The sequence below is a fragment of the Arvicanthis niloticus genome, chromosome X (genome assembly GCF_011762505.2).
Source record: "Arvicanthis niloticus isolate mArvNil1 chromosome X, mArvNil1.pat.X, whole genome shotgun sequence".
NCBI classification, from domain to species: domain Eukaryota; kingdom Metazoa; phylum Chordata; class Mammalia; order Rodentia; family Muridae; genus Arvicanthis; species Arvicanthis niloticus.
The window spans coordinates 99,360,750-99,380,275 of record NC_047679.1 but is presented as its reverse complement, the minus strand read 5'-3'; the positions used below and the strand labels follow the sequence as shown (position 1 = coordinate 99,380,275).

The 19,526-nt window shown below is 43.7% G+C and overlaps 1 protein-coding gene across 1 annotated transcript; it reads right to left on the bottom strand.

The window, feature by feature from the left end:
* Positions 1-729: 729 nt before the first annotated feature.
* On the bottom strand, positions 730-7,104 carry LOC117694043 (homeobox protein Rhox13-like). Its single transcript, XM_034484769.2, has 3 exons — positions 6,497-7,104; positions 4,268-4,313; positions 730-849 (listed from the first exon to the last, which is right to left on the bottom strand). Exons 1-3 carry the CDS (start codon positions 7,102-7,104, stop codon positions 730-732), a joined length of 774 nt encoding a protein of 257 aa, XP_034340660.1.
* Positions 7,105-19,526: the final 12,422 nt, after the last annotated feature.

The window sequence follows — 19,526 nt, the reverse complement described above, 5'->3', positions numbered from 1 at the left end:
AGCACATGTGGCAGGAATTTGTCTGCCCGTTGTAAATGCAGTGGTGCTTGGTGATTGGGCAATAGAAGAGGTAGGTGGAGCTTGGAGTTGGGAGGAGAAAGGAAAGAGAAAGAAGTGGAGGAGGAGAAGGAGAGGAAAGATGGCAGTAGACGTTCGTGTCTCTAGCAGTCTCGGGTAGTAATTCATATCAAAAGGTTAGATGTTGGGATCAGAATTCTATCTGTGTGGGCATCTTTGTACTGAGTATTTGCTGATATATAAATCCATCGTATAATCTTTAAGCATTACTAGTCTTATTTCTACTGGGTACCGTGAAGATGGTGGTTATTGTCTGCTCTGAGCCGAGAACCATGAGGGTGGTGGAGTTGGCCCAAGGGCCATGCTTAGAGCCATGGTGTCCATGGAGTTGACTGGCGGAGGCAGCAGCCATGGCATCCAGGCTGGTGCTCCTGGCTAGAAGGTGCCATGGTCAGAGCAGGATCTTAAGAGTGGAACATGGTGGCAGCCTGGGAGCTAGCCAGAGCCTCCCCGCTTTTTAAAAATTCTCCCACTACAAGTATACATCCTGAATTTCATACACCATGTCTTACAAAACCCCAGAAAGCACATGAAATTAAATAACTTGGAAATTCATGCTTTTATTGTTAACATGCATGCTGAATAGTTAAACTTGGCATTGGGCACATAGGTCGGCAAGTTGCCCTTTGTTTACTGACCAAAGATGGCACATTAAGAAGGCTCTTCCACATCCGTCATGAAAATGAAGTCTTCGGCACCAGGTGGCATGTTTCTCAGCATTGCACGTTTCTCATTCTTCCTCTGCTTGGCTCTCCGATTGGTAAACCACACCTAAAATCAGAGGATGACAGGATTGGGGATAGCACTGGCTACCACCCCCAGAGCCAAGAGATAAAAAAAATCATGTGAAGGCTCATAAGACTGAATTTTCTATTCAGTTCACAAAAGCAAGGATCAGCTGTGTGCCAACCTTTGCAATAGGCCATGGTTTAATCTAAACACTTCAATCATTTCTCTTCTATTGGATGGGAAGCTTAGCTCACTACTTGTTCTAGGTCCTTGATGCTAATTCAATTATGTGGTAACTGGAAAAAGGAAAGTCTTCATTCTCATATCTGACCATCAGCTGCATAACACCCTGCTAACTAGTGATAGTTTTCTCTTATTTGGGCAGATATTTTAGATCACAAAATGTTCGTTCATTTAAAAGACATAGGGAGGGAAGGTACAGCTTTCTGTTTGTAAAACTAATCTTCAGTATGAAGTAATTAATCAACAGAATCAGGCATGAGAGAGATTTAGACAGAAAATAGCCTTCGAGGATGACAATGGTTGGTGCTAGAAATTTCTAGTGAGGGAACGGGGGTAGCCAGAGTTAGCCTGGACAACGTTTTCACACTGCAGCCTCCAGTATTTGACAACGTTGTCTAGCTTAACCGAAAAGACACACAGGACGGTGAAACATTTGTCACCCTGAAGAGTTCAGCAGAAAGGGGTAGGCTTCCACCCCTGGCAAATCAAACACTATATACTTTCAGTTATACAAATTTCTCTAGGACTAGGATAAAGAAAATTCTCTGTTTCAGCTATACATCTAGAATCCTGCTGAGTACAGAGGGTACACTAGGCCCTGTTGTGTTACTGGGACAAACAAAACCCATTCTTCTTCAAAAGGCAAAGAGTAAAGATTTGCAAAGAATAAAAGACAACAGCTTTGGGGAAAGGGGTCATAAATCAGCTCTTTCTAAATATTGGCTAGTTACGGAGATACAGTCACAGTCCCCTGTTAGATTCAGACTCCTAGTGAACGAGGTTCCATGTATTTGTTACATTAAGGAGTTCTCAAACTGCACATCTGTGACTACACATACTTTTTCTCCATGCCCGGAACCCTCTATTATGGATACGTATAGTTTAAAGATCAGGAGACCGAAGCCCTGCTGATGGGGACTCGAACCTACCATCAGGATGCCTCTACGAACTCAACCAAAGCCCCAGTGGCTGACTCACTTGAGCTCACATTGGACCAGAGTTCCCCATGTTTGACTCTTAAAGCCCATGGATTATGCTTGCCAGAAGAAAAGGAAATCAGACAGGAAGGCCTTTGAGATGTCCACACTGCAGAGTGTATGAGCGCGGGAGCGATTTCTCCTCTCTCATGTCCTGTGGCCATGCTCTCTTCACAGCTGCAGTCTCTCTAGAGCTGCAGTGCACTGGCCTGTGAGCTCGGAGAGGGGAAAAATCCCCTACACCTTCAGGTTTTCTTTTCCTCTCTCTCTGTCTCTCCATCCTGGGAAAGCCTGTCTTCTTCCTCCCAGTATCTCCCACCTGAGCCTGGTCCTACTGTAGATCCTACTCGTGGTGTTAGGATGCCAGCACTCAGGGATGTACTATGTGGGAATGCTGTTCTGCAGAGCCCTGAGCAAGATCCGAAACAAAAACACTCCAGGTTTCCTTTGCCTTTTGTGTTTTGCCATGAAGCATTTGGCTTCTTTGGGTTCACAGCTTACATTTAGTCTTTGATGTCTCAAGGACAGAAAATCACTGTGAATAAAACAGGTATGACTGCCTTGAAGTGAAGCTCATCCTCCACACATTGAATAAAAGCTCCCTCTTCAAAGTAATATGCTTTAAATGATAAAGAAACTTCCCAGGTTTCCAGTTATGCAAAGACTCACTTACGCATTTTCTGTTGGAATTTGCAACCTGTATTTTGACTTTATGTGATTCTCCTTGAAGTCTTCCTCCTTAATAAGTAAGCTGAAATTAGTTTAATATTAATCTTTTTAAGTTTTAGACAGTTCTTCCAGCCTCTCCACACTAATATAACTATTTTGGCAGGTTGGATACAACACAGAATGCCAGAAAATCAAAATTAAGGGATGCCGCTCTCTATCATCCCCTTGCTCAGATATGACAAAGGGGTTAGTCACGAAGACTCTCAGGTCTCCTTGCAGCTTCGCCAATCAATTAGATACAGATGTCTGTTTTGTTGTTGTTTGTTTTTTTCCCTATAAAATTTAGCACTTTTGACCCTGATGTTCTAGACACAGAACAGATAAATGGGGACAACTTAAGAATGAAGAGCAAGGGGTCTAAGTCTCTGGCTAGCTGACACACAAGAAGTGCATCCCAATGAACAACAAATGCTAGGAAGGCTGACTACTTAAGGATGATATCTCTTTTATGTAGAGATGTTGCAAGGTGTGGATTACACCTCAATAAACTCAGCACTCAGGCGGCAGAAGCAAAGGAACTGTTAGTTCAAGGCCATCCTTAGATCCTCAGAGAAATTTAAGGCCAACCTGAGTTAGTTACCTGAGACCTTGAAAAAGCACACAAATTCCTATAACCCTGAAAGAACGAAAAGATGATAAAATAGCAATGAATTATGCTTAAGTCTGCCAAGTCACTGCTCCAAATTTCACTGCCACTGCCACCCTTTGAATTAATTTAAATACTTCCAAGGTCATATCACACCTAAAATGTCTCCATATAGATAGTTTCAGTAAATCGCAGCAAAGAAAAAAGGATATGAACGTTAATTATCAGATATTTGTGCACATGTTCATACCTAGACATAATATGTATTATAGGTTATAATATATAGGCATGCTCACAGAGTATAAAAGAGGTTGTTTTCCTTTTATCTGCTTACTTATCAGATTTTCTGCAGTAATGAGAAAGAACTACACGCTGGAACACCTACACTCTGTTTGCAACCTGAAGATGTTGCAAAATTTAAAATTTAAAACTTGTTTGGGGTTTAGAGAAATGAATTAAGGGTTAAGGTCCTTTCCAGGCAAGCTCATGGACTGAGAGTCCAAATCTCACAGAACCCATGTAAAGCTGGAAGTGGAAGCATTCCTATGATGACTGAGAGATGGAAACAAAAATCCCTGGAACTGTATGGACCAGCTAATCTGGCTCGTGCAGTGATTAACAACAAAGAGTCCTGCATTTAAATAAAGTAGAAAATGATGACAGATGTCTAAGGTAGTTCACTGACCTCCACAAGTCTACCTAATGCTCGACAGTGTGCTTATGTTCTCATATGCATACATGCACATATATGTACAGGTACACTTATGTGCACATACACACACTAAAAAAATAAATAAAACACCTTGTTTTCCAACATAAAAAAGAAACCCATTAATTTAAAAGTGCCTAGGACAAGGCTATCCCAATCCCAAGGAGGGCTATAGATTGACTTCCCAAATGCACTTTTTGCCTTTGATTTACTGACCTTCACTTTGGCTTCAGGCACATTCAAAGTTCTTGCAAGCTCTCCCCTGTAGAAAGAAAACCACAAATATATAGCATTCAGTGTTTTATATGAAATGCAACCTCATATATGATTTCTGTGCTTTTAAAAATATCTACCACCTTCCCTTAAATCTCCTCAAACATTTGGTTCTTCATTCTCAGAACCAGCCTTACATTGAAATGGCTTCACCTGATTACAAAAGGTTGTAACCGTTTCCTGGGATGAATAATTTTAACATACTATTAAAACAATAAAAATAAACACAGAACTCTATGCTGAGCAAATGATACTAATTTCAAAACAGAAAATGTTCTATCACTGCAGCTGCACAGGAGCACTTCATACTTCCGACACGGATGCCAGTATAATTGAATTTCTAAAGCAAGAATACAGTACAGAGGAAACCAACCAAAGAAACAAGCAACCAACCACAGCAACCAACCAACCACAACAACCAGACAGAACTACAATAGTGTAAAAAGTTCTGAGCATCAAAGGATGAAATCAAAAGTGTGAATGGGATAACCGGGAGGAACTTCAGAAACCAGGAGAGTGAAGTTGGACAGTGGTCAGTGGGGCTGTAGAAGGAACTGAGAAGGGACTAGCAAGGGACAAGTGATCGGAAGAGGGAATGGGAAAGATGGGTTGGGGTCTAATTTGGGAGAAAGAAAGTAGGCAAATACAAAAGATGGAGGTGGGAGGAGAAAATAACAGAAAGGATGTCTGAAAAAGTCATAAGGAATCAAACTAGTAACTATCTACCTAAAAGCACCGATAATACACTTAAGACACAGTATGAATACATCTGTAGTTTAAATAAAAATTTCCTATCTGAGACAACTGTGCTCCTTCTAAGAGCCAAAGACCATCAAACAAAAGCCCCAACATCAAGGAATAGAAACCCTCTTTTGAGTTGTTGGTCAAGGTTGCAAAAATATAGAGTAGTTTATATTTGGTTGCTTCCAGAGGTGGCAGGTAAGTCCTTATCGCCAAAGACACCATACACTTGCAATGTGCAGCCCAAAGACCCCAGAGCAATAACTGACCTGAAACCTCCTGCACGAGGCCTAGCTTCCCTAACTTCATTCTAAATACTTCCCCTTATACCTACAGATAAGTTAGTCCTCACCCCTCTTCAAAGAAACTTCTGTTTCCAACAGATGGAGACCATAGCAGAAAACCACAACTAGCAACAACCAATCACGCAAAATGCAGAGTTGTGGAGCGCAGTTCCAAAGGCTAGGTTTTACAAAACAAGTCCCACACCTACAGTTCAGGGAACATCACAGAAGAGGAGGAGGAGAGATTCTAAGAGCCAGAGGACCAGGGAGTTTGCTGTGAGACTGTGTCTGAAACAACATCCACAAAATATCAGCAACATGACTGCCTGGACACGAGCTGAACAAAGACAACAGCAGCAACAGCAGACACGCTCATGTGAACGAGGCCTGCTCCTGGGGCCTCAACCCTAGAAGAAGAATTACAGACAACAAGGAATGCTAAGGAAGGGAGACATAATCTTCCCCAGGGAAGCCTTGAAAACATATTCATATATGTTTTTACACACAGACACACAAAACCGCACACACCACTAATACAGACTGAGCAGCTTGTATTTATATACTTAGAAATGCACATTCACACCCTTAAAACAAAACATCATGGAATAATGTCCAATTTTTAAAGGGAAGTGAATTCTGCAACAAACCCTACCAGTCGTAGCCTAAAGGCAGCATAATTTCGGTTACTTCAGGGGCTTAAATTCAAAGAAAGAAAACAGCACGCTGCAAAGCACTGGGGCGTAGGGGGTGGAGGGAAATGGATAGGAGTTGATGGATGGGTCCACAGTTTCTGAAAAGGTGACGAGACTACTGGTAAGGGATCACCCAACAAGAAGCACATAGTTAACGCTGGTGAACTTTGAGCTCTTAAAGTACTTTGGTATGCTATACTCATTTCTCTCTCTATTTTTACAGAAATTGCAATATAACTGGAAAGACGAAGCGCCGACCAGGAGGAACACTTGACTCGTACCAGCTCTGCATACTAGCCGCCACTGTCTCTGATGCCCACCCAAGGCGCCCTCCCATACGGGCACCTTTGGCTTAGACGGCCACAGGAAAAACAGGGCCTGGAAGAACTGAAGGGCACCTCAACAGGCACCAAAGCCCATGAAGGTTGGGGGAGCTCCTGGTGCGAGCTACATACCTTGTAAGCACATCCGGGTACTGGGTCTCTTCAAACAGGTTTTCCAATTCCTCGACCTGCCACTCTGCAAAGTAGAATGGGGTTTGACGACGTCGACGAGGACGGCGCGGGCGGGAACGGTGGGGCCCCGGAATCTGAATCGCAGCAGCAGCAGGAGCCGCAGCAGCAGCAGCAGCAGGAGCAGCAGCAGCAGCAGCAGCAGCAGCAGCAGCAGCAGCAGCAGCAGCAGCAGCAGCAGCAGGAGCGGTTAGAGGAGGAGCAGCAGCAGCCACTGAGGGAGCTGCCTCCTCCTGCTCGGGATCTGAAGTATCCTGGTCGCTGATGCTCAAGTCATCTTCATCATAGTCGTCACTCTCCTCAGGATCGCTCTCACTCTCCTGTCTCGGATCACTCTGGACACTTGGCCCACACACGGTGGCACGGCCTGTGGCTCCTCGACTGTCATGGCCGCTGCCCGCCGCCTCTGCCTGAGCCACCGCTACAGCTCCTGAGGCCTCCTTGGTTGAGGTGGAGGCCACGGCCCCTGCCACGGCCTGGGCTCCACCATTTGTTGCCTCCTTAGACTCTGCCGTGTAATAGTTGTGGTCAAAAGAGACCCCGTGGGCCATGACTAGAACCGGGCCGAAGCCACCAACAGCTTTGGGGCCCTAGGAACGAACAACCGCGAAGCCTGGCTTCTGTTACCTGTCCAGACGGAAGTCGAAAGCGAGGGACTGGGTGAGAGATGACGACAATGGAGAACTTGTGCGCATGCTCCACAAGTTCTCCATGTGTCTCACATTCGATGTCCTCTCACTCCGCTCTAGATAGGCGCTACTGGCTCTTTCCTCAGTAATTGACTGCCAGTGGCTTTCTGCCCACTTGTACAATCGATGGTGTTGGTTTAGTCACACAAGTGGCGGGGTGTTGCCCGGAACTTGAGGGACCTAGGAAGGGGTTGTGATGGGGAACGGTTATGTGGGGGCTTATATCTGTGCCCACAGACGGACGGGGACACACACACACACACACACACACACACGTGTACGGGCTGCCTACTCCTCGTAAAGTATAGAGATTATTGTGACGACAGGTAGACTGTGTGGAACTGAAAAATAATTTGGAAATACAGTACGGGAGAAAGGTAAGAATATACACTGACCACAGGATTCTTGTGTGAACATTTAGAAATTTCTTTTGGCCTCGCCCTCCACATACCACTGCCCGCTCAGCGCATGGGCTGAAAATTTAGTGGACATGATTAGCTTAGTGGTTCTTAGTTCAAGAGTCCTTATTAGTACACCAAGTGCTAGCTAGCCATTGTTCTTCAAGTAAAACCAAAATCTTGAGACTGGGTCTGATCTAACTAATAACACTGTCAAAAAACCCAAACAGCAGGGAAGTGGTGGTGCGTGCCTTTAATCACAACACTTAGGAGGTAGAGGCAGGCAGATCTCTGGGAGTTCAAGGCCAGCCTGGTCTACAGATCTAGTTTCAGGACAGCCAGGGCTACACAGTGAAATTCTGCTTCAGAAAACTAAAAAACAACCAACCAAACAACCCCTCAAAAAACCCAAAACCAAAAAAAAAAAAAAAAGCCAAACAAACAAATAAAAAAACCCAAAAAACAAACAAACAAAAAAACCCCAAGCAACAACTAAAAGGACACACACCATTACCCCCTCCAAAAAATTAAATAATCTGCATAAAAATACAATTACCCCAGATTTTCATAGTTAAACTCTATTATATTCCACGTGAAATATTTAGTTCATTTCTTATCTGTGAGGATGTTATTTTTCTGAAAATAATGTGCCTTATAATGTCTTTTGTGTATTTATAAAACTTGATTACTTGGCCGTCTATGGGTTTTAGAGCATAGATAAAGAGACAGAGACCCTGAGTCTGCAGCTTTCCAATGGGGGGAGCTGATGTCTTTCCAGTGATGCTGAGCCATGGAAAGGCTTCTGACATTTGTACGTGGGCCTCAGAGGACAGCTTTTCCCTTTCGCTGACTGCCATGCACTTTCCAGGAGACCTCTGGATTCTAACTGCAGAGAAGGAAGAAAGCAGTAGGCAAGGAAAGCAGCAGCATAAGCCCAGTAGCACAATGTGGGTTCTGTCCTCAACACTGCAAAGCATCCGGAGACAGGCAGCCATGGAGGAAGGGGCTGCTGGTCAAGGTGAAATGCTTGGTTAGGGTTTGGTGCCTTAGAACAGCTGATGAGTAGCATCAGTTTACCATGAGTAGCATGGTCTCCGGGACGCCATGGGCTTCCCTCTAAGGAGTCAGTGTCCTAGTACATGAGCCATTTCTTGAAGTGGATGCATGTGGTCCCATTAAAAAACCCTCAGAAACTCCCTGGGGGAAGGTGGTCTGTGAAGATAACATTTATGTGGAGTGCCCCATGCCAGCAGAGGAGCAAGCTATGCTGACATGAAACCTCCCCCGCCACGCCCCCAGGAACCTGCAGGCCGCTGGGGCCTTAAATCATAAAGCCTAGTCTCCAAAGGGACTGTGAAGACCGTAATTTCTCAGCTTTTACTTCACCCTACATGGGGAAAAGGGGATCACTCTACAGACAGCACTTCCACCCAAAAAATTTTAAAAAATAGAAAAGGAAAAAATAGAAAGAAAATGGGATGGGCAGTGTGTTGTGAAGTGAGAAGGGGAGGCTAAATCCCCAAACCTCAGCTCTGTATATCTTGGGACCCTGAATGAAATGTCTCATTCCCAGCTTCCTTAACTGTGAAAGAGGGGGTAACACCAATGGCACAGGACAGGGAGATCAATTGTCAGAGTTCGTTGAGTTAACTGCAGGGTTTGACATCCTTTTACTTATGCTTCAGAAAGCTGGTGCATGAGTAAGTACTGTTTACTCCTCCTGAAAAGCACATCCCCAGGCCTTTTGATTTCTTCCACAATGCCTAAGAACTCACCACATGAGGGAGATTTTTGTATTAGCTTTTGGTCTTGTGATTTGCACTGTTGTCATCTCCCTAAGACCATCTTCCAATCAAAAGCAGGAGAGAAATGACATACAGGTGATTACATTCTGTGATGCTCAGGAGATAGACACTTAATATTTTTGAAGTGAGTATGGCGTCATTGTTTTCATGTATATAACAACAACAAAAAATGCAGTGTCCCACAAAGGCAGCTGTACCAAGTACATTAAAGAGGTGATTTCCAGGCACAGGTTTTGACAGTGCTCACATATACAGCAGCCAGGTAGAGGAAGGAGGCAGAGGATATGTTGAAACTCATCCAGGTCCATAGCAGGAGTCCAGCTCAGGTGACACCTGAGCTTTTGGTGTCAACCTGAAACCAGAAGTGCCGCTGATGGAACACAGCTCAGTTCATAGGCTACTAGACATTCCAGAGCTCATGTAGTGTGGGTGCTGTTGGATTCATTAAGCATATGCTGGGGGGAGCACATGTGCTTTTTTCTCCAAATTAGGGTACCTTAACTGAATGGCAATCTCAGCACTAGGCTGGTACTCCCAGAGCCTTTGACAGCATGGAAACTTCTGACTTCTGTATTACTGAAAATAGTCCAATCAAGCTGCCTTTAGCAATTCCTTGCTCCTCATACTCAGCTCTAAACTGGATGTCGCCATCATTTTAAATCCCTCCCCTCAGAGCCCAGGGAACTGCAAGGAAGAGAAGGGAGAGACAGTGTAAGAGCCAGAGGTCATGGAGGACTCCAGAAAAACAAGGCACTCCTAATCAACTAAGCAAAACTCATATGAACTCACAGAGACTGAGGCAGCATGCACAGGGCCTGCACCAGGTCCCCTGGGCATACCTGAGAGCTTTCAGTTTGGTGCTTTTATTGGACTTTTGAGAGGGAATGATTTGGTCTCCAATTCTTGTTCCTTCTCTTGGGCCCTTTTCTTTTGGTTGGTTTGCCTTGTCCAACTTCAATGAGAAGTTTTGTTTTATCTTATTATAGTTTATTTTGTTGATAAATGAAAGAAAATGCATCACAGGCCAATATGATAGAGGCACTTTTTCAGTCGAGCTTTCCTCTTCCACAGTAAGTTGAGCTTGTGTTGACTTGACATAAATTAGCCAGCACAACAATTGGGACTATAGTTTATTTGTATTGTTTCTATTTATATTACACACTGATATGATCCCTTACTTCTGTTTGTTTGTTTGGGACAAGATTTCATTATAAATCCTTCTCTGGCCTGTAACTTGCTACGTAGACCAGGATAGCCTCAAATTAGTGGTAATGTACCTGTGTATGCCTTCTTAATGCTGGAACTATAGGCACGTGCCACCATGCCCAGATGTTTTTTTTTTTTACTATGTCTTATATAAATATAAACCACTGGGCCTGAGTTTATATATGAAAATTAGAGTCACAATAAAATCAGATGTAGTTAGGATGATTAGAGACTGGGTCACTGATTACTGTAGCATTCCACATAGCATGTTCGTCAATGGGGTATATACCACCGAGCCTAAAGGTGAGCAGTAAGCTATACCATGGGTATTCTATAATGTCCATATGATGATTAAATTGCCTGGGAACTCATTTCTCAAAATGTATTTGAGGTATTATATGAACATTACTATAAAAAAAATTATTGCTTCTTAATGAGTCACCCATGCTGGATTTTTTTTAAGGTTCTGGATATCGAAGGGTGGAGGGATATTACCAAATTTTCCTCAGTGGAATGTGGGAAGTCTCTGTTCCCATTTAAACCTCAAAATCCTCCTGGACATTCAAGGGAAGCATGTTTTTTTCAGAATACCCACTCTGCCAAGGCAAGTATAGTTAGGCAATCTGTGGCATGGAGCCCCTCTTCTGAAAACACACCCCTATTCAGCCATCTCTGACTGCCATTGTTAGGTTACATGGCTTTCTCACCATGTAAACATCAAATCCTCTTCACAAAAAGGTAACACCTTTGTCTAAGTGAGAGTAAATACACTTGGAACCTGTAACAGATAGATATGCTGTCATCAGAAATCGGCATGTCAAAGAGGATCAGATCCTACTGAAGCCTAAACCTGTGGACCCACATAAGGACCACTGAGGGCCAAAGTACAAGATCTGCCAGGGCAAATGTTTTCATCACCGCATTCAGGACATGGAGCCTCAGCACAGGTTAAGTGACAGCTGACACTGTGTATCAGTTTGAGTATGAAAGAGGACATGGAAAAAAAAAAAGAAAGAGGACATGGAAGGGCTTCATGGTAATAGCCAGGATGATAAGTGCTCCAGTGAACTCCGGGATATCACACTTCACTGGGATTGCCAAACATTATTCTTTCAGTTCTGAGTCTGCAGGCTCTTCCTCTCTGCCTCAGGGCACAGGGCTCTAATAAACAATAGGCTTGTTCTCTCTCTCTCTCTCTCTCTCTCTCTCTCTCTCTCTCTCTCTCTCTCTCTCTCTCGTGTGTGTGTGTGTGTGTGTGTGTGTGTGTGTGTGTGTGTGTGTGTGTTCATTTTCTGATGTGACTACCTATCCTGTGAATTGTGATGTGAACTGTGAGTTGGATGATGGAGAAAGAATGAGTACAATATGCCGTCAGGAACAGAGCACTCTACCATAGTAACTATAGCAATGGAACATAATGGGAGGTAGACGTAACCTGGAGCACATGTAGCCTGGAGTCAGCCCAGCAGCTTCCAGACTTCCCAGACTTCACCTTGTGATTCCAGAGCTGAGAGAATATTTTCCTAAGTATTCCATGTCTCTGTGTGACTGTGGGTTAAGCAGCATGTTCAATGGCCTGAGCAAGGCTGTACATCAGGCCTCATTCCCACTACCTGGCTTATTTCATGCCTTTTCTGTGCCAGGATATCCAAGGCTACAATGGCCTTCCAACCATTGGTTGCAGTAGTGGACCCAACACCTTCCGAGCACCAAAGTAATTATTTTTACACATTTCAGTGAATCAGGTAGAATACTTTGGCCTCATAAGATATTAGTGTAAATCAGCTTTATGGGTTTCAGAGCCCGATCAGAGAGAGGAGTATAAGGCACAGGTGAAACAGTCACCTGAGGTTTTTATACATGGTCCATAACAGACTCATATTGTTCATTTTCCAAAATATTCCAAAAGTATTATTCATTTAAAATTCTGAGTCCTTGGTGATCCTTATATTTAGCATTGGAGAGAAACCATTCCTAAAAGAAGATTTCATTTGGATACTATAGAGTATATACCAAGCAAGAGGTACAGAGAGGGTCATATAAGATTTAAATGAATTCTGCTTATCTTGTTTAATCCGTAATTCAAATTGTGGGGCGGGGAGAGAGAGAGAGAGAGAGAGAGAGAGAGAGAGAGAGAGAGAGAGAGAGAGAGAGAGAGAGGTTTGCACCAAAGAAGGAACTTGCAAGATCTATGAACATGACTGAAACGAGTTGTAGGCCACATGCAGAAGTTTCTTTGGCAGGGCAACCATTCTAAAACCTGGTGCAGATAGTGTCTTAAAAATCTGTAGGTTTTGTATTTTGGTTTTGATTTTTCTAAGATTATGAATTACCTAGTTATTACCTAGTTATTGTTGTTTATGAATAATTATAGAAACTAGATTAGGGTACAAAGGTTTCCTGTGATTCTCTTTGCTTTGCAATGTCAACATTTTGCATCATGAGAGAGTACAATGTTGGGGCTAGGGAGATGGCTTGGCAGTTAAAAGCACTGGGTACTCTTCAGAGGACCCAGATTCAATTGCCATCATGTGCATGTTGGCTCACAGCCATCCGTAATTCCAGTTCCAGGGAATCTGAATCCTTGTCTGGCTTCTGTGTGAGGCACAAACTTACATGCAAGAAAAAAACACCCACGCATGTAAAAAAATCATTCATTCATTCATTCTTCCTAAAGGAAGTACAGTGATCAGTGTTCAGACACTACCATGGCCAACCATGTAACAAATGAAGAGAATCACGCAGCGTACAGACCATGGCAAAGTAGGACAGAATGTTTGTATGAAACATTGAGGTGTTTGAATTTTGACAACTGTGCCATTTTGTGTTGGAAGTATGTGATCTGCCTTTTCATTTTGATTTTACAGGGGTTACAGTTAAGAGGTTACCTTAAGTCTCAGAAGAGGTTTTGAACTTTAAACTTTTAAACAGTATGGAGACTCTGCTAGACTAAAGAGACTTTTGAAGTTGGAAGTAGTACATTTTTGCATTAAGATACATATGGCTACAAGTCTATAGGGACAAGGGAGTGGAATTTTATGGTTTAAATGAGAAAGGAATGGCCCCATAGGTTCATAGATTTGAATACATGATCACCAGAAAGTGGCACTATTTGAAAGCATTGGGAGGTATGACCTTGTTGGAGGAAGTGTGTCGCTTTCTCGGCCTATACCAAGCCCAGAGTCACTCTCTCTTCCTGTAACCTATGGATTTGGACATAGAGCTCTCAGTTGTTTCTCCAGCACCATGTCTGCCCTCATGCTGCCATGCTCCCCACCATGGCGACAATGGACTAAATCACAAACTGTAAACCAGCACCAATTAAATGTTTTCATTTGTACGAATTGCTGGGATTATGGGGTCTCTTCACAGCAATAGAACACTGACTAAGACAACAGCCTACTCAAACATGTTTTGTAGAGAAGTGTGCTGACCATGTAAATGAGTTGTATAGAACTCCGCACACAGCAGCTCCCAACATGCTTAGCTTTGCCTGAGAGCCAATTTTATGCCATCTTCATTCTCAGGAACAGAAGAAAGTAGCTGGCCATACCTCAAATATCACAGACCCTAAAACGCCCTGTTGTGTCCTGATCAGCTACACTGTCGTTCCTGAACCCATGCATGCTATGCTCTCTGTCCATCCTGCCTCGAGTTTCTCTAATGCAGTTTCTTCCTTCCCAATGAATGTTTGCTGTTAACCTTGTAAGTGTGATGAGTCGAGGTCCCACACTGTGCATGGCAGTACCACCGTCAGGCCTCCCCCTTCTTCCTAGCACGTTTCAAAAATAAGTTTATTTTTATTACAATATAATTATATCATTTCTGTCCTTCCTTCTTCCCCCTCTAAGCCCTCTCCTGCCTCCCCACTACCCCTCAAATTCATGGCCTCTTTTTCTTTAGTGTTTTTATATATATAAATAAATACATCAATGTAACTTGCTCTCAGAAAGCTTTAAGATTACTGAATGGCACCATATGATAAGAGGGAAAAATCTAGGAAGTTGGTTTATATTCTATTTTTAAAATTTCTGTTTATCCAGTGTTTATAGGGCAAGTGGCCCATGCCACCAGACAGACAGAAAAAACTCCTAAGTTTGAGTGAACTCAGGTGCTGGAACTCTCAGAGGTGTGAGAATGGCAGGAGTGGAGCTGCTTTCTGTCTATTTCTGTACCTGTTCTAGAATGTGTAATCACAACACCCCACTGAGAGGGCCAGTGGCAGTCAGTCTCACAATGGAGCACCTGGAGTCCATCCAAATGCAAATAGAGCATCAATAACACCTCAAACTTAGCCAATAGGAAACACCCACCAATAAATCTCACCGCACTCCTCAAGGTTCATATAGTCCATCCACATGGAATAAAGCACACAAGTCATATCACCCAGGATCCCCTGAAAGTGCCTGTCTTTCTTTAGTAAATGGTAACACTTGGGAAAGTGTTCTCTCTCCCTAGAGCCTTCACTGGAGCTTGGACCCACCTGGCTGGCCAGGCTCTCCCCCACTGTAGAGGCTTACCTTAGAGTAGCAACAGTTCATAGCACCACCTCTGCCTCTGACCCTCTAACTCTGCCTTTCTGTCCATCTGTCCTCTGCCCCTCTGCCCCTCTGTCCCACTCCCCACTGTATTTTACCCCTCTGACCCTCTACACTCTGCCCCTCTGCCTCTGCCTTTCTGCCTCTGCCTCTCTGCCACCCTGCCCCTCTGTCCCTCTGACCCTTTGTCCCTTTGCCCCTCTACACTCTGCCGCTCTGCAACTGCCCATCTGCCCCTCTGCCCCTCTGCCCCTCTGCCCCTCTGCCCCTCTGTCCCTCTGCCCCTCTGCTCCTCTGCCCCTTCTGCCCTTTGTTCCTCTGCCCCTCTGTCCTCTGCCTCAATGCCCCTCTACACTCTGCCCCTGTAACCCCCTGCCCCTCTTCCCCCTTGTCCTTTGTCCCTTTGCTCCACTGTCCTATGCCGCTCTCTTTTCTGCGCTCTGCCCTTTAGTCCCTCTGCCCCTCCATCCCTCTACCACTCTGCCCCTCATCCTTCTGTCCCTCTGTTCCTCTACCCCTCTGCCTCTCTAGCACTGTGCCTTCTGCCAATCTCTTCACTGCTCCTCTGTCCTCTTCCCCTTTGTCCCTCTGTCCTCGACCTCTCTGCCACTCTGCCCCTCTGTCCCTCTACATATCTGCCCCTCTTTCCCTCTGTCCCGCTGCCCCTCTTTGCTCTGCCCCTCTGCCTCTACTGCCCCTGTAGCTATAGCTGTAGCTGTAGCTGTAGCTGTAGCTGAGAGACCCAGGACTTGATACCCGCCCTGCACAAGCTGCCCAAACCTCCTTGATTGTGTTCTAATAGATTTAACACACCCAACATTCCCAGCTGGACTGGAGCCCAGTGGAACCTTTGTCCCCAGCTCTGCTTTACCCTCTTCTCTCTGCCATACAGTGACATCTGATGCCTCAGAGGGAAGTGGATGGACAGCAGACTACACATATTAATTGCAGAAAATGATGTTTCCTATCTGGATGTGGCAGTTTGATCTTGTTCGACTCTCCGATTATCTCTTTTACCCCTCTTCCTTGACCCCTTGCTCTTTCAATTTTCTGTCTTTATTTTTATTACCTATATTACATATACAGGTAAAAGTGTGTGTCATCTCTCTGAGTCTAGTTTATTTTGCTTAACATGTTCTCCAGCTCAACTCATTCTCTTGTGATTTTAATGTCATTTTTACAGTGCAGAGAGAAAGGCAACAAGAATGTGTAGTAAATACACCACACTTTCCTTGTCCATTTTGTTGATAGATATTTGTTATCTTGGCTATTGTGAATAGTGCCATAGTAAACACGGTAGGTAGCATATGCACCTCTAGTGTATGATGGCTTTCATTCTTTCAGATACATAACAGACCTTGTGCCTGGATCATATATTAATGATGGTTCTGAATTAGTTTATAGCACTAGAAAACAAGGTGTCAGGTTATTAGGGACCATTCTAACTAGCTCAGTAATGTCTGGAGAGGTCTTGGCTACATGTCTAAGAGTCCCAAGCCCAGAAAATATGCAGAGGTGTGATGGGGTACCTCTCTGGCTGGCACTTGTATTCAGGGGACTGGAACCAATCTTTTGTTGTGTTGCTATAACCAAAGATCCCTAAAGCAGTCCAACTTCTTTTCACATCCATGGTTGTGGTTTTAAGCATCTTCTCATCCATTTAGTACATCACTGCCTAGTTCATAAAAGAGCTAAATCTCCCTTACAGTGATGAGGGCAGTCATTTCCCTCCCGGCCTGCCTTGTGCCCGTTTCCACCGTTTCCTTCACTCTCCAGGCCTTTCTTCATCCTGCTCTTCACAGTCTCAGCTTCCCCTCTCCATTCACAAAGAGCGCTGGTCCTCCTGCTCTCCCTTATGCCCCTGCCAGAAGAAGGCAAGGCTAGCACCTCAAACTCACTGGCATTTCCTCCATCTTCACTTCATAGTGTGCTTTTATCCCCTCTCCCCCACCTCTGCTGTCCTGAGCTCATGGAGGGGAGGAACCAGCATCCAGTCTCTCCTGAGCTCCTTGAGACGGGGCCTGAGCTCTGAACTTCTGACTTTGTATTTGCCTGGTCCAGGTTTAGCACAGCTCATGCTCAGTCAGTTGAGCTGTCCTGCATAGCTGAGCACTCTTAATGTCTGCTTTGCGTTCTTTTCTTTATTTTTATTTTTATATATTTTTATTGGATATTTTATTTATATTTCAGATGCCATCCCCATTCTCCATTTCCCCTCCCTAGAAAACCCTATTCCATCTCCCCTTCTCCTTTTTTCTATTATACAATTTTTTAAATGTTAATCAAATGCTTTATAAGTTTGGTAATGCTCAATAACAAGTTGCCCATACATCAGAAGTGTAAACCAATACCCAACCTAGATGTATCAACTATCTTTGACTGGCGGAGACATGTGAACATCTGCCTCCATGTTCCCTCTCTCTCTTTCTCTCTCTGTCTCTGTCTCTCTCTCTCTAGTCACCTAGCTCCTCCTCTCCTTCTCCTCTTCCTCTCTTTACTCCTACTCTTCCTCTCCTTTCTCCTCACACCTTAGCTCCTCCTACATATCACCCTTCTTGTTAAACTAAAACTTTTCTCTTAAGATACAATTATACCATAACTATACCAATTTGTGTCAGTAAGGTACAAGATAGATCTAATACTCAGTACATCATTTTGGTGACTAACCAGAACCTCTATAATCCCTCTTAACTAAAAGACTTAGTTCTGAACCTGGCTTTTTTCTTGGCTTTAGAATGAATGTCAGCTGAAAACCATCCTCTCAAATCTTTTCTCCAAAAGTAAATACCAGGATTGGCTATGAGACTATAAGTCTTCAACCTCATCAGAAATCCAGAATGAGTTAACTGAAATTATGGGAAGCACAAAGCATAGCTTCTAAAACTTAGCCAATTTATAGAGACTGCTGAACACCTGGACACTCCCTATACTACAAAACGTTGGAACATCCAATCTTCAGCCTTCTGGCCCAGGATCATCTGACAGACCTAGTGACCTAGTGTCTTGGCAAATATAAAGTTGACTATTCCGCAAGTGTGTCCTTTTCTGGACAGTGATTTGTCTGTAGATGAAAAGAGGCAATTCTTGCCTAGTGGCTATCTCACCACAACTAGAGTAACTCCAAAGATGATCAATTTCTTCTTAGAGTCCAAGACAGGAAACTGTCAGGAGCAGACAGGTCTCTAATCAAAATGAACATTAATACAAAAAAGTTTGTAACGTTAATTCTGTGGACTTCTGATGTTTTGAAAGCCACCTATCCATGTAAGGTAATCTGGACTGTTGTCTGTTAACTCCTCTCAGCTATTTCTAAAGAAAATATAGAAAACACCCTAACAATAATCTCAGAGGCATGAATTTGCAATAGGCCCTTAACTCACAGGCTAACCATCTCAAATTAGTTAGAAAAGTTACAGAAGGACTGGGTCTAATCTTGTATTCCTAAATGTGTTATGTAGGCACAATGCCTATGAGAGTAACAATATTAATCTCACTTTTATATTATATTATATTCATACCAATGAATTTTATATTATATTATATTATATTCATACCAATGAAAACCTTAAATTTGAAATCAAAGTAAATTTTGTACCATTTAAGAAATTAAAACTTCATCTTAAGAACAGTTATACTTATTTCTACCAATAGGTTATGGCTATGCAATAAACCCTAGCTAATCCTCCCTGTTCCAATAAAACCACTACTTTTCCCTAGAAAGGCAGCCCAATATTAACCACCTCATTCCCCAAGCCCAGGGAATAGGGGCACTGACTCTTCATTAACATCTTCAAGCTGATTATGGGCGTTGAGATATTAGAAGAGGGGCAGGGACAAGAGTAAATTGATAAGCCTCTGATGCTGTGTCTTCACTGCATAGAGCTGGAATTCCAGGACACCAGAGGTTCAAGCAGGTCTGATCAGCTTGTTTGATTAGTAGATACACCGAGGCTGTGTATTCTGAAATATATAATTCTCAAAACAAACTTTTGTATCAAGATAATTTTTTGTTTGAATTCTGGAATCTCGTTTTCTGGTGGCCTGCCTCTGTCATGTCTAATCCTTATAATTCCTGGAGTTACTATGAGGATGTGCTCCCACCGTCCTCCCATTCTTGCCTCCCTCCTCTTGAGTTCCCCAACACTAGGGAATCCAAAATTTCAGACACCAATGCCCTCCACTTCCACTGATGCCTAACCCCTTACCCCATCACCCCTTCTCCAATTACTATGAGGGTGTGCTCCCACCATCCTCCCATTCCTGCCCCCCTCCTGCTCTCAAAATTTCCCAACACGAGGGAATCCAAACTTTCAGGCACCAAGGCCTTCCACTTCCAC

Excerpts from the sequence above, each read along its gene's own strand:
- LOC117694043 (XM_034484769.2), bottom strand. The coding sequence starts at position 7,104 with ATGGCCCACGGGGTCTCTTTTGACCACAACTATTACACGGCAGAGTCT. Across the intron at positions 4,314-6,496 it reads TACCCGGATGTGCTTACAAG|GGGAGAGCTTGCAAGAACTT; the intron begins GTATGTAGCTCG and ends TTCTTTCTACAG. Across the intron at positions 850-4,267 it reads TGCCTGAAGCCAAAGTGAAG|GTGTGGTTTACCAATCGGAG; the intron begins GTCAGTAAATCA and ends CTCTGATTTTAG.